General features: G+C 40.6%; 1 protein-coding gene across 4 annotated transcripts in view; it reads right to left on the reverse strand.

The window, feature by feature from the left end:
* exoc6b (exocyst complex component 6B) overlaps positions 1-25,147 on the reverse strand; it is a 145,783-nt gene that overhangs the window by 73,245 nt on the left and 47,391 nt on the right. For all 4 annotated transcript variants that reach the window (XM_038286421.1, XM_038286424.1, XM_038286423.1 and 1 more), the window contains exons 9-15: positions 18,015-18,098; positions 15,548-15,594; positions 13,891-14,011; positions 10,070-10,141; positions 8,250-8,347; positions 7,505-7,610; positions 7,313-7,422 (exon numbers count right to left, since the gene is read on the reverse strand). In XM_038286421.1, coding sequence (XP_038142349.1) covers positions 7,313-7,422; positions 7,505-7,610; positions 8,250-8,347; positions 10,070-10,141; positions 13,891-14,011; positions 15,548-15,594; positions 18,015-18,098 — 638 coding nt within the window. The remainder of the gene's footprint in view (positions 1-7,312; positions 7,423-7,504; positions 7,611-8,249; positions 8,348-10,069; positions 10,142-13,890; positions 14,012-15,547; positions 15,595-18,014; positions 18,099-25,147) is intronic.

The following is a 25,147-nucleotide window of genomic DNA, read 5'->3' on the forward strand; positions in this document are numbered from 1 at the left end:
AAGGTGCATTTTCTTTTTCTAAACCATAAACGTTAGTTTCTGGGGGGAAATATCTAGAATTTTCCACTGGAGAAAAGTAGATGTTTTTGTAGTCAGTCAGCTTATGGGGAATACCAATCTAGTCTTCACTTCAAGCACTAAGGCAAAACAAGCATGGACTCTCTCAGCAACACTCTCCTTAACATTTACAGCTCGACACATTCACACCCACAGTCGTCTACCATCGGGCATCAGAGTGGCAGCTCTCTTTTTCACTTTCTACTATTTTTCCACAAATTATTCAGGGATTATGAAAACCAAACCTGGGTCGAAACAGTTCCGCTTATTTCCGTCTAAGTTACCAGTAGCTCTCTTTCCCACAGATTTTCATGTCTTCACCACCTCATCACCTTTTCTTCCAGAACAATCACAAAGTCCCATCACTAGAGCTGCAGCCAAACTAACATCCAGCTCTGTCAAGTCACAAAATGATGTCTTTACCAAGTGGCTGCAGTTAATGGAGAAAAAGGAGGATTAAAAAAGTGTTTACCTCACCATTAGAGAATTTATAGAAAATAATTTATTTAAATATATGAGAAACAAATGCACTAATATATATGTGAGTGTGTGTACCTGTCTTGCTCTCAGAGTGAGGACCATTTTTTAAAATTTCACCATCAAATTGAGGATCAGTTGTTGCAAGGTGAGGACATTTTGCCGGTCCTCGCATTCTATTTTGCTAATGGTTAGGTTAAGGGCTAAGGTGTCAATTGGTTAAGCCCGGTGTACACTGTGCGATTTTCGAGGCGATTTTCCAGTCGTGCAAGAATTTTTCGATCGGGCCAACTTTCAGCTTGATCGTGCGTTGTGAGCTTGTAGTGTACAGGGGGTTACGAGCAGCGATCAGCCTCTAACGACAACCTCCCGATCAGGAATCGTGAGGTCCGGTTAAATCAAACCTGTTTGATTTTCTTGCTCAGCCATGTCTTTTTCAAATACGTTGTCCCTTTTCTTTTTAGGACTTTCAGCACAAAATTGCACAAATCTTGGGAAAATTGAATTCAGGTACAAATTTGATGCGACACAAGCTTAAATTCCTATTTGGTATTCTTCAAAAAAAGAAAAGAATATAGATTTATTTTACTAAAGAGTCCTAACCTTTATTTTTTTGTGACAGAAAAGTCTACAATACAAAAACACATCAAACATAATTCAATTTCCCCATTTTATTGGCAAACAATAAGATTAAAATAGCCGGAGCCGTGAAAACCGAAGCTGAATGAGGACTAAGGTTTATAGTTAGGGAGCTAAAAACAAAGCGTGGCATCTTGGGGTCACCAAGTTTCTTTTACAGCCATTGTCCCCATCTCCACTGGGTGTACCAATAATTATGCAGTGCGCAGTAGCTCCCAAAGTGCATGGATCGCTTCTTTCCGCCTAATTACAAATGTGAGCCGGTCGAGACCAGAGGTCAGGGATATCGATGACCATAATCCAGCTCCTTCGTCCCATCTGCTTCCGTTGCTGCGAGCCACTGCGTGTTTGAAGTCGACAGGAAGGCGTGCCCCCGCGGTAACCAGATAGCAGGGTGTGCACAACTGTAGAAATCAACCAAGCTCAAAGGGTTGAGAGTCATTACTTTGATTGAGGGAAGCAATTTGTCCTGTCTGGTCAGTAGGAGACTTGAAGGAGGTTTTGACGTGGAGATTCTCCTATTTTGGGTTTTAAGAAATCTTTTCTAGTTGGTCTGTGTGTTTTATTCTCTTAACTACAAGCCAAATACCAATCACTCCTTCTCCTGTTTCTGCTCCTTTTCTTTGACCAATCAGCTGAGGGATGCTCAACTCAAAGCTGCAGATTTAGGCTACGTTCACACTGCAGGCCTTGATGCTCAATTCCAACTTTTTTTTGTGAAATCCAATTTGTTTGCATTGCCGTTCACATTTCCACATATAAAATGTGAACAGCATTGTATGTGATCTCTTGTGTGAATTGCAGTCATACAGCTCATGTGTCCCGCCAGCGCAGTAGAGGATGCAATGACGTCACAAGCCAGTGCGCTTCGTGTTTACGGAAGTAAACATGGATGTAGTGCTGGAGCGCATGTAGCGATCTTTCCAAACCTTAAAACCTCAATCTTTTCAAGATGGTTAAAAAAATACAGCTCTCCGCATCATCGTCCGCCATGGTGTTTGTTTTTCTTGCCGTTTATGTGTAACAAGACATAGAATAGTGACCCATGTCGGTTACTAATGGCGTTCAGGTCGGATGAATGCGACCTGGCCGTTCAGACACAGGTCGCATTTAAAAAGATCAGATTCATATCGGATTCAGGACCACATAGCCAAGCGGCCTGGACCAATCTGTAATCTGGAGGGAAAGAGGAACTGGATTTGTTAACCAAAGGATGTTCCATGAAAAGAATTTGTGAATAAAATGACCAGATATTAGGGGAGCACCTATGGCAGATTTCTGGATCACCAATTTACGACCTTCATATTTTGGTCAATATCGATGTTTTTCTTAAAAATAACTGACACTATCTGTTATATAAGCCAAGAGAAATCGTGTCCCTCTGATACTTTTTCACGGTGGTTTTCTCAAGAAAATGAATTAATTTTGTCATTATCTTAAGATAACAAAAGTTGTTTTGTCGTCATAACGAGATGATTGGTGTGTGTTAAAACCGATTACATCCTTCAATACCACAACAGTGAGAGTGGATTTATAAGTCATGGCAGCCTATGTGTAATTCTGTAAATAATCCTTTGTTTAAATTTTAGGTACCAAGACGACGTTGTTGGTTTGATGATTTGCTTCCACTTCTGATTGATAAGTTTAGACCTATGCCTCCGATGCCTAAGCGTCGGAAATGTTTTCTGAACAGCCCCAGTGTTACGCCTCTAACAGGTATAAGATCTATTAACCCCCGAAATGAGTCCAGATTAAAGATTTTCATTAGAAAAACAGTCAGATTTGTTTCTGCTGTATTCCATGCAATACAATCATCCACCACGACCTGACAATGAGTGAAAAGAAAAAGTAAACTAAAAAACGCATTATTTGCAAGCACAAGTACGAGCACCACAGGCATGGATGGACTGGGAATTCAGGGCTGTTTGCCAGCCTCGTTCATTACTCATACAAGTTAAGCATCTCGTTATCTCAAGAAATCAATAACCGTTTTCTCATGATTATGACATAATTATCCATCCTGCTGCCCTCTGGTAAGAGACTTTGCAGCATCTGATGCAAGTCCAGCAGATTGCAGAACAGTTTCTTCCCCACTGCTATTAGACTGCTGAATGTTATGTAAAATGGGTTATTAAAAAAAAAAAAAAAACACTGAATGTTAGAACTGTACCTATACCGACATATGTTTAAATTACTTTTTTATTACAATGTTCAAACTAATGCACTTCAAAAAATGAATTAGGCTAGAGAGCTGTTAATAAAAAAATATATATTATTGTTTACACTTGTTTATACAAAATGACAAAAAGAAATCTGTCTAAGTCTCTCCAAGTCTATTTATCTCAAGAAAACAATTAATTGTTTAACCATGATAACGAGATAGTTATGTGGTTATATAGAGAAGTCAAAGGGGGAAAAAAAGTTGAGTATGACCGCTCTCTGCTTCCATGGTTATAAGATAAGAAACCTTCACTATTTCAGTATTATCTTACTGAAAGACAATCAGAATCAGTGAAACAATAAGAGCTTCTCAAATGTCTACTCTCAAATATAAATGAGCATTTAGTAGGTGACAGTGAGTGATTTTCAGATGAGAGGTAGAGGCGGAAGTATTCAAGGCCGATTAATCAGCTGACCGGTCCACCCGTGCAAACCTACCAGATACACTACAAAAGATGGAAATCTAAATAAGTCATTTTTGCTCAAATTAAGTGTAATTTTTCTTGAATTGAGGAGGTAAGTGAGATACTTTGCCAATAGAACAAGACTATTTACATTTAAAATAAGAAAATAACAATTGCTTTGTCTTATTTCAAGTGTATATTATCTAATTATCTTATTTTAGGAGTAAAAATACTCATTCCATTGGCGAATCATCTTATTTACCTGCTCAAATTAAGGGTAAATACACTTAATTTAAGACATTTTTTTACTTATTTCTAGATGTTTTTGCAGTGTATTGTGAACATCCTATACAGGTGCTGGTCATAAAATTAGAATATCATGAAAAAGTAGATTGATTTCAGTAATTCCATTTAAAAAGTGAAACTTGTATATTATATTCATACATTACATACAAACTCATATATTTCAGATGTTTATTTTGTTTAATTTTGATGATTACAAATGACAACAAATGAAAATCTCAAATTCATCATATCAGAAAATTAGAATATTACTGAAGACCAATAAAAACAAAGGATTTATAGAAATGTTGGCCAACTGAAAAGTATGAACATGAAAAGTATGAGCATGTACAGCACTCAGTATTTAGTTGGGCCTCCTTTGGCCTGTATTACTGCAGCAATGCGGCGTGGCATGGAGTCGATCAGTCTATGGCACTGCTCAGGTGTTATGATAGCCCAGGTTGCTCTAATAGTGGCTTTTAGCTCTTCTGAATTGTTGGGTCTGGTGTATTGCATCTTCTTCTTCACAATACCCCATAGATTTTCTATGGGGTTAAGGTCAGGAGAGTTTGCTGGCCAATTAAGAACAGGGATACCATGGTCCTTCAACCAGGTACTGGTAGCTTTGGCACTGTGTGCAGGTGCCAAGTCCTGTTGGAAAATGAAATCTGCATCTCCAAAAAGTTGGTCAGCTGCAGGAAGCATGAAGTGCTCTAAAACTTCCTGGTATGTGGCTGCGTTGACCCTGGACCTCAGAAAACACAATGGACCAACACCAGCAGATGACATGGCACCCCAAACCATCACTGACTGTGGAAACTTTACACTGGACTTCAAGCAACGTGGATGAAGTGCCTCTCTTCTTTTCCTCCAGACTCTGGGACCTTGATTTCCAAAGGAAATGCAAAATTTACTTTCATCAGAGAACATGACTTTGGACCACTCACCAGCAGTCCAGTCCTGTTTCTCTTTAGCCCAGGCAAGACGCTTCTGACGCTGTCTGTGGTTCAAGAGTGGCTTGACACAAGGAATGCGACAGCAGAAACCCATGTCTTTCATACGTCTGTGTGTGGTGGTTCTTGAAGTACTCACTCCAGCTGCAGTCCACTCTTTGTGAATCTCCCCCACATTTTTGAATGGGTTTTGTTTCACAATCCTCTCCAGGGTGCGGTTATCTCTCTTGCTTGTACACTTTTTTTATATATTGTGAAAAGGTTCAAAATTGATGGCCCCTGGTGCCACACTCTAATCAGCTAATTAACTCAAACCACCTGCAAAAGCCTTTAAATTGTCTTTCAGTCTAGTTCTATAGGCTACACAATCATGGGGAAGACTGCTGACTTGACAGTTGTCCAAAAGACGACCATCGACACCTTGCACAAGGAGGGCAAGACACAAAAGGTCATCGCTAAAGAGGCTGGCTGTTCACAGAGCTCAGTGTCCAAGCACATTAATAGAGAGGCGAAGGGAAGGAAAAGATGTGGTCGAAAAAAGTGTACAAGCAAGAGAGATAACCGCACCCTGGAGAGGATTGTGAAACAAAACCCATTCAAAAATGTGGGGGAGATTCACAAAGAGTGGACTGCAGCTGGAGTGAGTACTTCAAGAACCACCACACACAGACGTATGAAAGACATGGGTTTCTGCTGTCGCATTCCTTGTGTCAAGCCACTCTTGAACCACAGACAGCGTCAGAAGCGTCTTGCCTGGGCTAAAGAGAAACAGGACTGGACTGCTGGTGAGTGGTCCAAAGTCATGTTCTCTGATGAAAGTAAATTTTGCATTTCCTTTGGAAATCAAGGTCCCAGAGTCTGGAGGAAAAGAAGAGAGGTGCCATGTCATCTGCTGGTGTTGGTCCATTGTGTTTTCTGAGGTCCAGGGTCAACGCAGCCACATACCAGGAAGTTTTAGAGCACTTCATGCTTCCTGCAGCTGACCAACTTTTTGGAGATGCAGATTTCATTTTCCAACAGGACTTGGCACCTGCACACAGTGCCAAAGCTACCAGTACCTGGTTGAAGGACCATGGTATCCCTGTTCTTAATTGGCCAGCAAACTCTCCTGACCTTAACCCCATAGAAAATCTATGGGGTATTGTGAAGAAGAAGATGCAATACACCAGACCCAACAATTCAGAAGAGCTAAAAGCCACTATTAGAGCAACCTGGGCTATCATAACACCTGAGCAGTGCCATAGACTGATCGACTCCATGCCACGCCGCATTGCTGCAGTAATACAGGCCAAAGGAGGCCCAACTAAATACTGAGTGCTGTACATGCTCATACTTTTCATGTTCATACTTTTCAGTTGGCCAACATTTCTATAAATCCTTTGTTTTTATTGGTCTTCAGTAATATTCTAATTTTCTGATATGATGAATTTGAGATTTTCATTCGTTGTCATTTGTAATCATCAAAATTAAACAAAATAAACATCTGAAATATATGAGTTTGTATGTAATGTATGAATATAATATACAAGTTTCACTTTTTAAATGGAATTACTGAAATCAATCTACTTTTTCATGATATTCTAATTTTATGACCAGCACCTGTATATACACACACATATATGACTGGCAAGCAAAAACGTGACTGTTAGGTTAATTGGCTTCTCTAAATTGTCCTTAGATGTGAATGGCGGGCCAATCACAGAGATGTGTTTTGAATTTCTGGATGCAAAGTGGGCGGGGTTTTGAGGGCGGGACGTCAGAGCTGCGCAGCGCTGGAGAACAACTATTGAACATTTCCCATTTGACTCAGCTTTAGAATCAGTTTTGGAAGGTTTAGACTTGGGGGTTTTTTTGAAACGTGAGCAGGAAGAGGCTCTACGCTCATTAATTTTTAAGAAGGACGTATTCGCCGTTTTACCAACAGGCTGTTTGTTTAAAGATGCCCACCAGCTTTCTGTCACGCTTACTACGTCACAGTCAGCTGCCCTCATTGGTCAAGCGTTGGCCAATAGGCACAGACATGGTTTGAAACACAACAGGTTGGTGTCATCAACAATCTAAATTACACATTTAATCTCACATTTAGTCTGGTTTATCAGGCTACAATATGTGATCTTTGCTCGGACTCGTATTTAGTTTAGGATCCTGTTTTATTGAACTGCTGTTTGTTATTTCCTGGTGACCTTGATGACGGCTACAATTGTAGCATACTAGAGTTCACTTATTAACACATTTTTATAACTGGTTGACCAAAAAGTGCAGATTTTGTGGCATATGTACCTTAGATGAAGGTCCTCAGAATATTTTAGGCAAGCATAGATGAACTCTTTCAGTTGGCAGTAGGCTTTGGGTACAAACTCAGAGAAGGGAAGCTTCTTAGGGAAAGGAAGCTAAGGACAAAGAAGAATTTGAGTTTAGCTCCAAGGTTTTTATGGCGTGGATTTTGGCTTTACTTTGTTTGTGGTTTCCTACCTTTTCCAATTCAGGGTCTTGCTGGGGAAATTGGGAGGTGTAATGTCTGTATTCCTGTTCTGTTGAAACCGGAATTGGACTGAAGTTGTCCTGGTCCAGAATCTGCCTAGAGAAAACAAACAGAAATCCCAGGTTAATATTTTAAAGTCTCCTCTAAAGATGCTATGAGAGACAAAAACACCATCAGTCGTCTGTCCCTCTCTCTTTTGCTTTCTTAGAAACAACCAATATGTCCCACAGGGGGTCATTCTGATGCTTAAGGTTTTCTTACCACCCTCCCTCCAGTCAACACCCCCACTTCTTTTTTTGGCGCTCCGATACTCGGACGTTCCAGCGTTCCATGGAGAGGCCGTGAACCGGAGAGGGCTCTCTCCCCAACAATACAACACAACATTCCTGTGGCTTCCCAAGTGCTTGTGTGTGAACGAGTAAGAGAGGAAGGAGAGAGGGAATGTGTGTTTGTTTGTCCGCTCTCGCTGCTCTGATTCCCAGTGGTGTCACGGGACAAAAGGGATGGCGAAACAATGGCACGTCGAGCCCGAACACACACAGAGTTCTAAAAGGGTACTACCCATTCTGTTACGGATGTGTTTTAAAACACTTCCTCTCTCCGGCTGCTTGTAAAACTTCAAACCCAGGCTGCGGCCGATCTTAAAAACACACCCAGATGTCTTAAAATGTTTGAAAGGCCTCCTGACCTTGTGATAACCAAAGCACAGAAGTCCAGGTTCATACTGATCCCTACCTGAAGGTGATGTTCCATCTCTTCAGCAGGATCTCTCCATACTGCTCCCTTATTTCCAGCAGCATGTCAAACAGCTGGGACACGGGGAAACCGTAACCCTGCATATCAGGATGGGACAATTATGAGAAAAACATGCACATGATATGGCAACAAATCAAATCCACTGAACCAAACCAAAAATTTGATATTTTTAGCCATGTTTTACTGAAACGCTGTTCGTCCAAAATCTCTATTGGTTTTTTTCTTTCATTAAAAGAAGATTTTCTAAAAGCAGTACTGAGATCAAGATGAGACTACTTGAGTCTATCAATGAGAAGAGCTCAAAGCAGTTCAGAATAGGAGTCACCATTCAAACACCCACACATAATTACGGATTCTCGCTTGCAACAAAACAATGGAATCGAATATGTTTATGTTTTTACTGCTTCTAAACATAGACGTACTGAGATATTGAGGTTTATTTGACATTGAAATCAATGAAAACATTGTTTTTGGGGTGACAATGAAGTCAGATGCAGGTGTTTGCTATTACCCATCCCTGTCATTCAATTCAATTATGACATTTATACAGATATATTCCAAGAAATAAGGGAGTGTTTAGAGTCATTGTTAAGTTTTTTTTAATTTATAGTTTTTTGGCTAACAACTAAAGAAATGTACATTATATAAGACCACTTAAAGAAACAAACAAACCCTTTTTGACAAAGAAAAGCTATATTATAAGCAACACAGCCATGGGGCAGATTGTAAAGTCATTTCTGAACAGCTTTTCGCGTGTTCTTTCACAGTAAATTTTAGCTCCCTTCACATACTATCTGTCAAACTTAAGTCAGTGACCTGATTGAGTCACACTAAAACATTAACCTTTCCTTCAGTCAGACAAGATAAAGTTACTTTAAATCTCTCTGGTTCTATACATCTTTTGGGATAAGGTGTATTTACAGTAGCTCAAAAGGGACATTAAACACAAATATAGTTCTGTTTTTCATTTTCTGCTTCCACTCAACTTTCCGTTAAAATGCTTGGACACAGTGTGAAAAGTCAGGTCTTTAGCAACAACCTTTAGATTTTTATCTGCCTCTTTATGGCCAAAATAGATCATCATGCTCATTTCAACATAGCAACTCTAATCAAATTTAATTTATTCCTGCATATTTGGTTTCATATTTTCCATCTCTCAGAAATAATCTGTCTAAAAAAAAAAAAAAAAAAAATCACAATGAACTTTAAAGCTGAGGAAGAAAAGATTAATAATAGTATTGAATTGTCCAGTTTTTAACTGAAAGGTCAAGCCTGAAATGGAGAAGAGCAGTCATGAAAAGCAGCCGTTCCTCGAATAGGGGACAAAAGCCAATAAAAACATGAGCGCATCGATTCATCTGCTCTTCATCACTTCGCATCAGACTGGTGGGCATCAGACCACCCATTCATTAGCTTCCCTTCTTTCATCTGAGCCCTTCTCCTCGCCAGCTTTCACCCACACCCCCCTACCATCTCTCCATCCATCACACTAAATCTATTGACTGTTCATAAACAGTGAAGGATAAAAACTCTCAGATGATGAACTCTCGTTTCTAACACAGTTCGGTTATTAGAGAAAAAGTCTGCTTTCGGAACTGGCAGCTGTCCACTTGGATACAAACTGAATACAGATAAAACAAACTTCAGAAAAAGATTCATGGGCTTCTGGGCTTGTATTTAACATCTGAACATGAAATACCAAGAGACTTGGACACAGAGCTGGATAATAAATGGAAATAATACATTTCTCATATTTAATTAGAAACTAACAATATATATATATATATCTGGATACATACCTGCAGAGTATCAGCAAACAGAACAATGAGGTTCTTCAGATCCAGCACCAGGTCAGGATCATCACAGTACGACTGTAGAGACAAATCAAAAACGTTCTTAGTAGAACAGGTAACCCAACCCTTAGATGCTAAAGGAACACTTTGGCCAAAACCTTGTAATCACAGGATGATTAAAACATTGGTCAAAAATTTTACTTCAGATTTATTCAAATAAACACGTTTTTTTTTTAATAAGTGAATCTAAGTGTATGAGTCCAATAAGCAAGTCCCCAGCTCAGTTTTTATTTACACATGCTACAGTTAACAGGAGAGAAGATGAGATAAAAGTGGATGTTTGTGTTTCATGGGGACATAAGCCCCATTTACACTACCCTTTTGAAACCATGCCAATATCGGTCCGAGCACAGTAACAGCGATAACTATTGAGTGTAAATGGCACGCAAAAATGAACCGGACCACGCCAGACGCAACCAAACCAAGCTAAACTGGTACTAGTTCATCAGTACGGCTCGGCGCGGTTCAGTTCTGGCTCGATTCTAAGATAGAGAGAGCATGAGCAGGATGCGTCACCTCTCATTCATAAAAATACAAGCTTCCCTACCGTGCCACACCATTTCTAGTGATGATTCTGCTTAGCAGTGTGATGAACCTCAACATCTCTTGTTGTTTCCTGCTTGGACTATCGTTTTTCGTATCCACTGCCCAAAAGCAGACTCTGTCAACTAAATTTACCAAAGGCTGCCTTCTTTGCCTGACTCTCTGCAAACTTCCTGAATGTTACGGGCGCAGCCATGTTTATTAGCTTTTTTACTTCTAGAGAGCAGTGGTACCGTAGATCGTCACTAGGAGGTAAGGAACCACGCTAGTGTGTTGTGTAAATGGACGTAAGTAACCGAGCTCGGTGCTGTTTCAGACGGTAGTGTAAATGGGGCTAAAGAAGGATGTCAATTTAATTTTCTCTACCAATATAAATGTTTGTTTTTTTACCACCTCAAACATTTCCCATGAGTTTCAGCCTTCCAGCTTGCTAGGCGGTCTGCAACCTGCGGCTCCAGAAACACATACCGCTATACGGACTCCCTGCAATGGCTCTTAATAGTGGTTAAAGTGACGTAAAGAAATAATTAATGTACTACTAGAGCAAATACCAGTCTTGGAAGCTTAGGTTGGTTAAAAAGAATTTTTGAATTGAGTTTTTTTTACAACAGAATAAGATAAAAAATGCTTTTAGAGCCATTTTATTTTGAATTAGCTTATGTGTTTTATTATTATAATTTTGTTTACATCAAATAACATCCTATATAAGACAAAACCATGATTCATCTTTATGCATTATTTTGTTTTTACTTGTTTTAAAAGCTAAAAATACAAATAAACTGTTGGTTGTTTAAGATTGCAACAGATTTCCTACAGCCGATATTTAATAAAAAATATTAGCCTGAGTCATGTAATAGTCTGCAGCCCTGAACAATGTTTACTAACCCTGACTCAAGGTAAAATGGTACATTGGATATGAAAGGTTGGAGACCGCTGGGCTGGCTGAACAGCAGAGAGCAGCTACACAACACAAACAACAGGTAGACGGATACATCTGTTTTTTTCGTTATGCATAGGTCGCTATTCATTTATTCTTTGTTTGATTTAGTAATACTTCTTTTTTGGACTTTTAAAACATCTGTTATTTGTAATATGCAAGTAGGGGGGAAGAAGCAATATTAGTTTCAAGAAGCAGCTCAAAAAAAATAAATAAATGGTTCATTTCAGGGAATGGTTAGACTTAGGTCAGAATCACCAGAATCTCAGGATAAAAAAAAACCCGTCATTGGCTGATCTAAAACATAAACTAAGGAAAATTGTATGACACATTTCAAAATAGTATTCAATCGTCCATGAATAGTTATTAAACTCATGGGTTGTAGTTACTTCCATGGCCATAGCAACATCTAGGTAAGTAGATAAATACAGGAAAAGCAAACCTTTGACCTTCATGTGTTCTTCAGATTAGCTAAAAGGCAGGCCGTAGAAAGCAGCTACATCCCTGCCTCAACTCTGAGGCTGTGCAGAGAGGAACTCTCAGGTGAAGAACCATAACTAAGTTTGGGTTTGGCAGTTGTCAGGAGAAGAAAAAAGGTTTGCTCGCCTGTGTTGTGTCAAATGCAAAGTTTGGCTCAGAAAGTGTAATGATGGTGGAACAGTTTTTAAAAGTTGTTGTGCTCAGCCCATTTCTTAAAAAACTCTCTCCTGGATGGTTTCAAGCCCAGAGCGTGAAATCAGGTGAATTTTATGCTCCTGGTTTCATGGGAACATTTTGGGATTGGCCTCCACCTGCACCAACATGACTATGAACTACTGCAGCGGGGCAAAGTCCATGACAGGCTTCGGTGTGAAAGAACACGACTTGTCTGTAAAGAATCCCTCTCTGAACCTGACTGAACACCTTTGGCAGGAATCAGTCGGGTGACTGGGGGACTGGTTTCCTTTTCCAAAATCAGTGTTAGACCTCACAAAGCTACTTCTGGGAGAACCATAAAAAAAAATCCCAGAAACACTCGAACCGCGTAGATGGGCATAAGCTCCAAAGGTTGACCTGATGATGGATTTAATCGTAAGGTTTAATAGTGGCATGGCTGTTCATTTCTGTAAAAAGAGAGGGGCGAATACGTTTAGCTCTAAAATTTAAGCCAGGGGTCACCAAAATGGTGTCTGTGGGTACCAAGGGGCCCTCAGGGGCCTCATGGGGTGCCCACAGCATCTTCTGAAAACATCCTTTTCATCCTTCCTACCTCCCTTCTTTTCTTTCATTCTGTCCCTCCTTCCTTCCATCCTACCTTCTTTCCTTCCTTCCCTACCTCCAAATAAAAGTATGTTTATTAGTGTGTAGTTAAGGTGAACGTTGTTCCCTCCCTCCCTCCATCCTCCATTTCTCCAAAATCTTCCTTCCTTCCTTCCTTCCTTCCCTCCTCCTCCCCTTCCTTCCTTCGTTCCTTCCTCCTCCTCCTTCCTTCCCTTCCTTCCTCCCTTCATTCTTTGCTCCTTCCCTTCCTTCCTTCCTTCATTCCTTCATTCTTTCCTCCTTCCCTTCCTTCATTCTTTCGTCCTTCCCTTCCTTCCTTCCTCCTTCCCTTCCTTCCTTCCTTCATTCTTTCCTCCTTCCCTTCCTTCCTTCCTTCCTCCTTCCCTTCCTTCCTTCTTTCCTTCCTTCCTTCCTTCCTTCCTTCCTTCTTTCCTCCTTCCCTTCCTTCCTTCCTTCATTCTTTCCTCCTTCCCTTCCTTCCTTCCTTCATTCTTTCCTCCTTCCCTTCCTTCCTTCCTTCATTCTTTCCTCCTTCCCTTCCTTCATTCTTTCCTCCTTCCCTTCCTTCATTCTTTCCTCCTTCCCTTCCTTCATTCTTTCCTCCTTCCCTTCCTTCATTCTTTCCTCCTTCCCTTCCTTCATTCTTTCCTTCCTTCCTTCCTTCCTTCCTTCATCATTCTTTCCTTCCTTCCTTCCTTCCTTCTTTCCTCCTCCTTTCCTTCCTTCCTTCTTTCCTCCTCCTTTCCTTCCTTCCTTCTTTCCTCCTCCTTTCCTTCCTCCCTCCCAATAAAAATATGTTTATTAGTATAAAGTTAAGGTGAATGCTGATCCCTCCAGTTCATAGGTCATTATTGGTACTTCTTCCTATGACTCAGTACTCATGAAGTAGCTCTTAAAAAGGTTGGTGACCCCTGGTCTAAGCTGACAGCACAATCAACTTTGGTTATCACCACCTTAGAGTAAACAGTGGGGATAATCGGTGAAATGGAGTTGGATGATTGATGATAGTTATGTTAGAACATCTTACAGAGTGCGTCCTCAGGGCAGCAACAATTTTGGACAAGGCCAACTCCCAAAGCTCCTCCACGTAGGCTCTGTTCACCAATCCCTGTGTGGTGTGAAGGACGTGGTCCTCGACAACAAAGAAGCTGGACAGAAGGAGAGCAACACCAAGACTTCATTAAAACACCACATACTCAGTATCTTGTGAAGAATAAAATAGGGAATGATGATGGTACAAAAAGCTTCTATAGAAACTACCAATGACTTTCAATGACACTCATGCAGCTTTTGTACATTTCCACAGCAGCAGCAGAGATGACTCGGAGCAAACAGTTCCTCCATCCAGCCAGGCGTCTAAAGCCTCCGCCGTCCAAGTGTCACACTCGTCGATCACACACTGCGGTATTTTCCTGACATGATGCCTGACCGAACGGATCAAATCGTCCGCAAAGTGATTTTGGTTTCTGTCCGCTGACAGAACGTCTCAATCAAAGCGGTGCCCGCTCAGACTTGCCAGACCACAAAGAGCTGCAGTGAGGTCCATGGCTAGTTCTCTCTGCACATTACACACTGCTGCAAGTAGATGCCCACTTTTTGACTGATTTCAAACATTTTCTAACATTTAGATTTTGGTAGAAACTTTGGAAAACTTAACAGTACTAAACCTCAGATATTTCCAGAGGATTTATTACAGTATCTTGATCTCTCACTTGCAGATTATAAATTAGCCTTAGCACATTACCTCCCACTCAACTCAGAAGAGAAAAGACGAACCTCAAATCACCGGGCACTTCATGTGCCGATCTGCTTTAGCCTGTTTTGTTCAAAGGACATCGTTCTATAGGTTCATTCATTGGGAATCTCAAAAAGCAAGACTCATACTGCTGTTTTCTTTCAACAGTGAGAAGTATTTACTCTTGTGTTAAACTTAAACATTCAACACATCAGCTGAGGACTAGAGAGTCTGAGAATCCCTTATTTACACATATTTATTAATCCCTTACACATATTTATTGTAGGAGGAGACAAGCATAAATAAAAGGTAGGGAGTGGAGAAAATGGGTAAGGCTATGAATAGAAAAGTATTGATAAAACAACATCAACAGACCCGACTGAAGAAGTGAAGAAAAAGACGTGGAGGGGCAGGTACAAAGAATAGCTGAAGTTATAGACGAGCAGACAGATAGGGTACGGGTTTGTTTAAAAACAGGCAGCTTCTTCTTCTCCTACTAAAGCATTTCATTAAAATAAGACAGTTCTACACATCCTCAATTGATTCATTCACATCCTCCTGATTTAAACCGATCAGAACCTTTGTACACGGACACAAACGTCATGATCGGATCATTTTATTTAGTGTCCATGTGAATAAGGGATTTTAAATTTCCGATCAGCCAAGGTTTAGATCGGATCGAGGACATTTTCAGCATGCTAATAATCAGAAAAGATGTCAAACGTATAACTGATATTTGAATGAAAGGCTTCCTACTCCTAAATGTCATGAAACCGGTGACAACGCACACAGGATACCAGTTCTGGCTGAATGTATATCTAGATGATATCAGGAACTTTAAAATGTCATGTCACTTGGACATATTGAGTACTTGAAGCTCTACACTTATAATAGTTTATTTAAGGAAGTGATAAAAACGGCAGAGCTTACTGATAAAGAGTGGACTTACCCAACAATCTGATTGAAGTACCGTCTGTATCCCTCCAGGGTTTCATGCTAGAGAAGGGTAGAAAAAAAGGAAACAGAAGATGGCAGGAGAGGAGAGGACAATTACAACAAAAATGAAAATGACCAAAATAAAAGCGTTGACCAGGTACGATCCAAAATCTGCTTAAAACATCTTCGCAGAGTGCAAATTGCAAGAAGAAAGCATGTTTATGATGTCTTATACTGTGCTGTACTGTAAAACTGCAAATAACTTTATTCTGGAAACTTCAATGTTTCTGTGACAGCACCAAACGGGGCTCCCACAAGTTTTGTTTTAAAATTATGGACCTTTCCAAACCAGGCATGCTAAATTTGTTGTCTGGCCAATTTTATTTCCATTCCCCAACAAAAAATATACCAAGCTGGGTTGTATGGTCTGTATAGCCCCCTAATCGCTAATCAACATGATCCCGAAGCTGGCCTTCTGAGTTAGCAGTGAGGTCAGAGAATATTCCCTAGCTTTTGGGAGCCTGGACCAACTTGGATCAGTGCTTTTCCCCAGCATATAATTCAAATATCTTTCAATCAAGTATATTTTAAAAGAAATTTTAAATAGGGGCAACTCTAACCACTCAGGAAGTGGCAGTGAACTGCACCAAGGATTTCCAAAGATTTTTACATGATAAACTGCTGGCTTACACAAAATTGCTATAAAAGGACATCAACTTTAGAAATATCATGGGATTTTCTTTTTTCTTTTTTTTTTTCTTTTTTTTAAGAATCAGCTCATCCAACCAAATAGCCTCCCCTCTTATTTTGAAATTTTCCAGGATCTGATTTACTCTTCCTGCTTCTGACTTCCTGTCTGACTCATCCAGTTTTTAGAAATGCAATGATTTTGCTCCATCCAATCAGTTCACATTGGGCTGTCCGTCATGCAGCAGCACCATGCTGCCAGTGGGAATTACTCCAACATTTAAATGGTGTCTATTTACAACAGACAGGAAAAAGCACTGTCTGTTTGAATGAAGGGTTGACAGATTTCTGTTAGTTTACTTATCTCCCGCCCATTAAATGAACTCCATTTTACTTTTGGTGAAACATGTTACCCCTTAGCTTGACTTTTGACTTTCAAAACAACCATAGACTTGACAAAGAATAGCTGCTAGCAACATTGCTAATACAATAGGGATTAATTTATCTTAGCCACATTCTTGTTCTCCAGTTAGCTGTTCACTTATTCGACTGCTAATAGCTTCTAGCCCAACCATTTGTAACACCAACTTTAGCTAGCAGTTAGCCTTATTACAAAACCTGGTAACGTTTACCCCATGTAGCCTGTCACTACCAAATCCGTCCCGGAAGCACAATCCGTTCTGCTCATGTGCCATCCAGATAAACATCCGGGTCATCCTTGATTTTATTTTGTTAAAAAAAGTTAAATGACGTTTTCCTTTAATAAAGGTTAATAATGTATTTCTTGAGGAAATAAATGCCTTAAAATCGTTTTTATCAGTTGCGTCTGCCCGATCTGCACCGGAAATGCGATCCTACGCTACTTCCGGGAGCCAGCTTTTTCGGCTTTGGATTTAAACATAATACTAGTGTTTTTGAGTTTTATGTTTTCATTTTGTTTTAACCTTAAACTATAAAGTGTGTAATCTAAAGAAAGAAACAACTAAACAGCTTTTAAACGTGGTTTAATCATATGTTGCCGGACTGCTCTGAGCATGTCTGATGATGACGTCAAAGAAGCAGTGTAACGAATGCCACATGCGTGGAACGGATCGTGCTTCCGGGACGGAACAGAGTGTGACATGGCTGTCAACCTGACTGAATAGCTGAATAGCTTTTACCCCAACTCTACTTTGCTGTTGCTTTTACCAAGAGTAGTGATTAGCTTGACTGTTAGTGGTTGTTAAATTGACACCAGTTAGCTGTTATGTTTAATTCTGTTAGTTTAGCGGTTCATCCTTTGTAGCTTTTAGCTTAGCTGCAATTAGCTTTACATGGCCATTAGCTTTAATCCAGATTAGCCAACTATTTAAGCCATTGATGTACATCAACTTACCTCCAGTTAACCATTCAGTTGATCTTTAAACTGATACGCTGAGTATTAAATGCTAAATATTGAACAGTGATGAGTGTCCAAGCAAATCTCCAACAGTAAAAATATCTGATTTATGACTTCTGGTTTATTCTGGCCCCAATCTCAGCCCAATTTAAATGTGCCAAAAGTAAAATAAAAAGCTTTATATACTCCTTTATTGTTAATTTAATACAGCAAATATTGGTTAAATGTAGCAGTCTTTTCCTTTGTTTTATTTATACAAATGTCCAACTTTTTGACATTTGTTAATGTGCTTACTAGCAGGATCAGTGAGTCAGGGTGAGGGGTGTGTGTAACGGAGAGGTGTGCGAAGGATTCAGTTAGATGTGTGCGGATAACGAAGTGCCTCCTTAGCAACAGTGACAGTGCAAGGTCATACCATGTTAGAGTGGGGCTGCAGCACAAGGCGAGCCTGTTTCCTCCTCTGCTTCCTGTAGTAGTTCTCAAACACACCACGTAAACCCTAAAACATAAAACCAGGGTTTTAAAAAAAAAGAAACAACAAAATAAAAAAGGTGGAAATACAGAAAAAAGCAAGAGTAAGTTTGCAAACTTTTACACCAAAATCTAATTTCCGACTTAAATAAACAAAATAAAAAAACAAAAAAAAACCTTGGGGTATGATTGGTGGTTATGCTTCACGGGGTTCAACATTTTCTCTACCAGGTCATTAAAACAAGTTAAACTGTCCTCTGTGTGGCTGATTCAGTTTTAGCTGACTTCATTGGACGGCCTTCAAACCACCCTCTCTTTTCCATTACACAGAAGCTCTTTATCTCTTATCTCTCTCTGGGCTGTATTAGATTCTGTTTGAGGTCTGAACCCAGGCCCACAGTCACCGCTGAGGTCAGAGATAAAAGCGTTAAACCAGAACCCCTCAGCAACTGACCAGACCACCACGGATAAACTCGCATACTTTACTCTGCTGTGTTGACCAGCAGCTGTTTTCATTGCGATAGAAGTCGGGGGGAAAACAAATGAGCACATTGGGTTATTCACTAATTTCTACATGACAGTTTCAGCCCCAATTCCTCCAGTCTGCATAGTCAATTACATAAAATATTTCTGTAATAAACCCACAGTTGTATCATCTTTAAATTGATTTATGCAAAAACCTTTGCATTTGTTCAGAAATATGTTTTTTATTCAGATTGGTAATTATGGTAACGCCTTCTTTTATAGTACATCAATAACCATGTAATAACATGGTATTAACATAGCAAGTCGCACTATAGTACTTGGTACCCCAAGATTAAGGTATATGATTTCATATAATAACCTGCAAGTGGTTATTACAATTGTATGTGGCTATATTACATTGTAATTACAATTAGGTTACCACATTATATTTCCTATTATTGGCCAACACCTACCTGAACTCAAGTTACGTATAAATAAGAGTTTATTTATGAAGATTGGCTTCCTGTAGGTTTGGTTTTCTGTTATATACCAAGTAATAAACTGCATTTTAACAGATAACATTCATATATTGCCGTCTGCGAAATCAATATAAATTTTAAAATCTAAGAAGTCTGACTTTACCTGGTCTGTCTAAAATTTGAAGCACAGCACTTAGTACAATTCTCCATAAAGTTTTTCTTGTTACCTAGTAACATAGTGTAACTTGCTATGTTATTACCAGGTTATTACATGGATAATTATATACTGTAAAATAAAGAGTTACCGCAATTATAATATCTATATTTAGGCTGCCCAAGACATTGAAGCCAAATGTTTAAGGCAGCTGCAAGAATTTCCATCATACACCAAAACGCACCTCAGAAACCAGACAAAAGCAGGCAGTTAACAACTCTGTATGCTAGCATCAAGGCGTTACTATCTAGGGCCCCTAAGGTCCAATTTAGCTTTGCATGTAACTCTATAAAGGAAAGAAAGACAAAAAAGCAAATACTTTTCAAAATAAGCAAAATTATTTGTACTTAATATAGCGGATGGTATTCCACCAGAGCGTACATCTGTCTTAATAAAAAGCTAATTGGCTTTAGATTCAATTCACTACCTGAGACTGAACTAGAATATTTTTTGACTGCTAATAGGATGCATTTTATTCCTTAATATGGACAGCAAAATTGTAGACTTAAGGGTTTGTGTACATGCAGAGAATGAAATGTACCGATATTATGATGAATTTAAGCATATCTAATAACACGGCTCCTAGCAATTACTAAATCTAAATCGGCAAAAGTACTATCGAACAGGCTCAGCTTCAGATCATTTAGACATTGCGTTTTTTAAGAAATTAAAATGCAGGTGATATTTATGAAGACTTAAAAATATTCTATATATTGTATTTTATTATACAAGTACTTTTCTGATACACTATATTGCCAAAAGTATTTGCTCACCCATCCAAATTATTGGAATCAGGTGTTCCAATCACTTCCATGGCCACAGGTGTATAAATTCAAGCACCTAGGCATGCAGACTGTTTTTACAAACATTTGTGAAAGAATGGGTCGCTCTCAGGAGCTCAGTGAATTCCAGCGTGGAACTGTGATAGGATGCCACCTGTGCAACAAATCCAGTCGTGAAATTTCCTCGCTCCTAAATATTCCACAGTCAACTGTCAGCTGTATTATAAGAAAATGGAAGTGTTTGAGAACGACAGCAACTCAGCCACGAAGTGGTAGGCCACGTAAACTGACGGAGCGGGGTCAGCGGATGCTGACGCGCATAGTGCGAAGAGGTCGCCAACTTTCTGCAGAGTCAATCACTACAGACCTCCAAACTTCATGTGGCCTTCAGATTAGCTCAAGAACAGTGCGCAGAGAGCTTCATGGAATGGGTTTCCATGGTCGAGCAGCTGCATCCAAGCCATACATCACCAAGTGCAATGCAAAGCGTCGGATGCGGTGGTGTAAAGCACGCCGCCACTGGACTCTAGAGCAGTGGAGACGCGTTCTCTGGAGTGACGAATCGCGCTTCTCCATCTGGCAATCTGATGGACGGGTCTGGGTTTGGCGGTTGCCAGGAGAACGGTACTTGTCTGACTGCATTGTGCCAAGTGTAAAGTTTGGTGGAGGGGGGATTATGGTGTGGGGTTGTTTTTCAGGAGCTGGGCTTGGCCCCTTAGTTCCAGTGAAAGGAACTATGAATGCTTCAGCATACCAAGACATTTTGGACAATTCCATGCTCCCAACTTTGTGGGAACAGTTTGGAGCTGGCCCCTTCCTCTTCCAACATGACTGTGCACCAGTGCACAAAGCAAGGTCCATAAAGACATGGATGACAGAGTCTGGTGTGGATGAACTTGACTGGCCTGCACAGAGTCCTGACCTCAACCCGATAGAACACCTTTGGGATGAATTAGAGCGGAGACTGAGAGCCAGGCCTTCTCGTCCAACATCAGTGTGCGACCTCACAAATGCGCTTCTGGAAGAATGGTCAAAAATTCCCATAAACACACTCCTAAACCTTGTGGACAGCCTTCCCAGAAGAGTTGAAGCTGTTCTAGCTGCAAAGGGTGGACCGACGTCATATTGAACCCTATGGATTAGGAACGGGATGTCACTTAAGCTCATATGTGAGTCAAGGCAGGTGAGCAAATACTTTTGGCAATATAGTGTATTTTAATTTAATTAATCGAAATGTTGATTAAAATTAAAAGTACCGTATTTTCACGACCATAAGGCGCACCGGACTAAAAGGCGCAGTCTCAGTTATGTGTCCCATTTCTGTATTTAACACACATAAGGCGCACCGGACTATAGGGCACGTTTTTTATATACAGGTACATGTCCTCTCAGGTGGATTTTCCCACTTAAAAACATATTAAAACTACTTTATTCCCACTGATCACAGCAAATAAAGCTGCAAGGTGTATTTATTACAAAGTATTATTCAAACCTGGGAACCGGCCGTGAGAGACACATCGCTGATGACACAGGGCTGTGATTACTCCTCTGATACAGTTTATTGATGCATAAATTAACTTAAAACATAGGCAGGATAATAATCTGGATGAACTGACTGCAATGATTAAATTTTCAGGTGGACTTTCTCACTTAAAAAGATTTAGATTATTTAGATGAAAAAACACCTGCGGAGGTGAGCCCGGATGCGCCGCGGCCCAGAGGCTGCTGTTGAATTAAGTTTTCAGGTAGAAAAATAGAGCTGGAGCAAAACTGAGTATGATTGTGCTTTATTCAAGTATTTATTACAGAGTATTAATCAAACCCCTCAAAGTCCTCATCCTCTGTTTCTGAATTAAACAGCTGCGCTAAATCCGACATGCCAGTTTCCCCTTCTTCTTCGCTGTCAGAGTCACTTTCCGTGCCGGGCGGCTCCTTGGAAATGATGCCGGCTTTTGCGAAAGCTTGAACAACAGTGCCAGCAGACACGTTAGTCCAAGCATCAAAAATCCATCCGCAAACGGTGGCGTAACTTGCCCGGCGCTGCGTTCCACTTATCCTAAAACTGTGGTCTCTGTCGGCCATCCATCGCTCCCACGCCGCTCGCAGCCTTACTTTGAACTGCCGCTTCACACCGATGTCGAGCGGTTGAAGTTCCTTTGTCAGACCCCCCGGGATAACGGCGAGCACAGCGTTCATTGATTCACCTTCTTTTTCACATCGGCTGTGAGATGGGCACGCAGCGATGGTGATGCGTGGAAAAAACCACCTGGTCTCCTCACATAGGCTAAACACCTCCCTCAGCCACGCTTTCATCATCTCCTCATCCATCCAGCCTTTTCCATTTGCGTTTATATCATGTCATCAGAGCGCTGTGTCTGTCTCGCTGTCAGCTCCCAGATCAGCTTCTCTGATTGGTTGATGCGGCGCGTCCAGCAGCAAAACTTCAATTTTTCCATCTCGAGCAGCAGCGCGTTGGCAGATGCTTAAACGCTCCTGCTGCTCAAAACGCGCTGCAGGACCTTTTGCTGCACCTATATGCGCGTCAACCATTGACTTTGCATGTAAACTCGCTGCTTCTGCTGCACCTGCTGGGTCCGGTTCACACCGATGTCGAGCGGTTGAACAGCGAGCACAGGGTTAACTGGTTTCCCCATGTTTTTCACATCAGCTGTGAGATGGGCACGCATGGAGTTACATATTAACAGCGATGGTGATGAGTGGAAAAAAAACACCTGGTCTCCTTACATTCAGCAACTCTTTCATCATCTCCTCAATGAGGTGGTCTCAAAAGTCGCAGTTACAACACACATAAGGCGCACCGCACCAAAGGGCGCACTGCACATTTTGAGGGGAAAAAAAGACGTTTAAGTGCGCCTTATAGTCGTGAAAATACGGTAATAAACATGTTTTATAAATGGGGCTTAAAAGAAGAGCAGGAAACATTTTCATTTTGCTCTGATTTTGGGGGAAATTAACACTTTATATAGTTTCCAGTTGAAGTAAGCAACATTTGTTTTTGTTTTTTTGTTTTTCAATAGCAAATCTTGGCTGATGGATGTCAGCCGAAAAACAAAAAGATACAAAGAAAAAGCATTTTCATAGAAAAATCAGAATCTCATTGTAGGAGTCCTAGATTACATCTTTGAACTCTGTTTAGTTTGATGCTGTGAGGTGAAAAAAGTTGCTTTAATTCTTCAATTCCCAGTTTGACCCGCAGCTGAACAATGAGCATTCATGGAGCCAGCGGCAGCAACCGGCCGTGAACTCTTCGTTTTACGGCCCTGAGATCCCAGAGAGGGGAACTCGGGCAGGGTGAAGTCCAGGCCTGGGATGATGCGATTATGCAGTGACCTTTGTATCGCCGCAGAAACAAAGGGGGTGAGAAGATATGCAGAGATAAAAACAAACACTCTATTTGATTTTTTTATTGCTCCAAGTGGGTAAACACCTGATCAGCCTGGAATTCAACCCTGAAATTATAAACTGTATCTACAGTTCTCAATTACGCATGTAAAGAAGTTTAATTAAAAAAAGGTTGCAAGAATAATGAATAAAAGCCCTACTCAGGCCAGGATAATAATTTAGGGTTTAGGTCAGATTGTTTAGACTTAGACTTGGGCAACTTTTGTCATAAATAAGTGTATACATTTGATTTACAGCTCCAATGAGATTTCCATTTCTTAAAGTGCAGCAGTGATCAAATGTAAACAGTGTGGGAGGAAAAAACATGGTTTTTGTGACCAAGACGAGTCTTTGACGCATTTCAGTGACTTTTTTGATTGATGAACCACTTTTTTTTTTCTTTTTTTCGCCATGTTTCCCCTAATTTTTGGATAACAATTAATTTCCAGACTGCGTTAGTTTAAACAGGGCAGAATATGTTGCCTTTCAAGATCTTTTGCCTCCTTCATCACGTTAAATGGGTCCTTTCTTTATAAATATCTTGATTTTACAAGTCTGGTAGTAAGCAGGCCAAGAAAACAAATGAGGATTAGTTTGTGGATGGATGGTTGACTTGGAGAAGAAGAAAGTCCTATTTTGCTCCTTCTACATTTTCCTTTCTTTAGAACATTTCCACACTGGAGAATCATAAAAAAGCAACCTGCACCATTTTCCCTTATTTTTAAGGCAGTAAAGCCTCAGTGTGTGTGTGCTTGATTTTCCTTCACTTTATTCCAACCAATGGATCCATTTAGAAGAAAGTCTAAGCTCCGATTCTCAAGAAAGAAAAAAAAAAAAGCAGCTCGCTGTCAGCCTCCCCTCCTCTCTGCTGGGTTATGTTTACATCAATCATAACTCGGTCCACATTGCCACATGAACTACATGCGAGGGAGTAACAAAGGGGTATTGTTCGGCCTCAGCGCTACTCAACGACTGGTTGAAAAACGTGGACTCGAGGCTCGGAAAAAACGGTGAACGGAGAGAGGGGAAAAACCGGCTGATAGGAAAGAAGATTCCTCATCCAGGTTCCTTAGAAAAACAAATGAAAGCGTTCTGCTGTGAGCATGTGAGAGCAGTTCGCTCTCAACCTAAACCAGGCTTTCAGACGGCATCCATCTAAAAGCTGGAAACTGAGCTGCAGAATATGTTCCTTTCCAACGTGAGCAGAAACATCAGAGCTAACAGAGCGGGTGAAGCTGACCTCAGGGGTCAGCAGGTCAATCCTTTCAACACCTTCTTCACGCAGAACATACTCCTCCTCCTCCTTCATCAGTTCTTCTCCCACAGTAGCTAGCTCCTCTCTCTAATCTCAATCCTTCTGTGTTGTGTTTTCTACGTCACCTTCCTGTTTTTGCCCTTTTGGCCTCCCCATGACCACGTCCCCCCCTTCCCTCTCCTCCTTATCGCTCCTCAGCTGCTTCACTCTCTCCTGTCCTTTCTACTGCTACACCTCCAGCAGCCCTTACCCTCCCAGCCCCAATTATTAAATCCTCCTCTAATTTGTTCTTTATTCGCATTCTTCCTTCTCAGTGCGTTAAACCAGCATTAAAATGCTTCCTACCAAACCCTGCTCCTCATAGATATCTAAATAAGCCTTTAAGCAGTACACAACAAGAGCGCCTCATCCATTTCTCCCAGGCTTTGCAGCTTTTTACTAGCCTGATAAACCAGACTAAATGTGAGATTAAATGTGTAA

The sequence above is a fragment of the Cyprinodon tularosa genome, unplaced genomic scaffold (assembly GCF_016077235.1).
Source record: "Cyprinodon tularosa strain WSP-4 unplaced genomic scaffold, ASM1607723v1 ctg225, whole genome shotgun sequence".
NCBI classification, from domain to species: domain Eukaryota; kingdom Metazoa; phylum Chordata; class Actinopteri; order Cyprinodontiformes; family Cyprinodontidae; genus Cyprinodon; species Cyprinodon tularosa.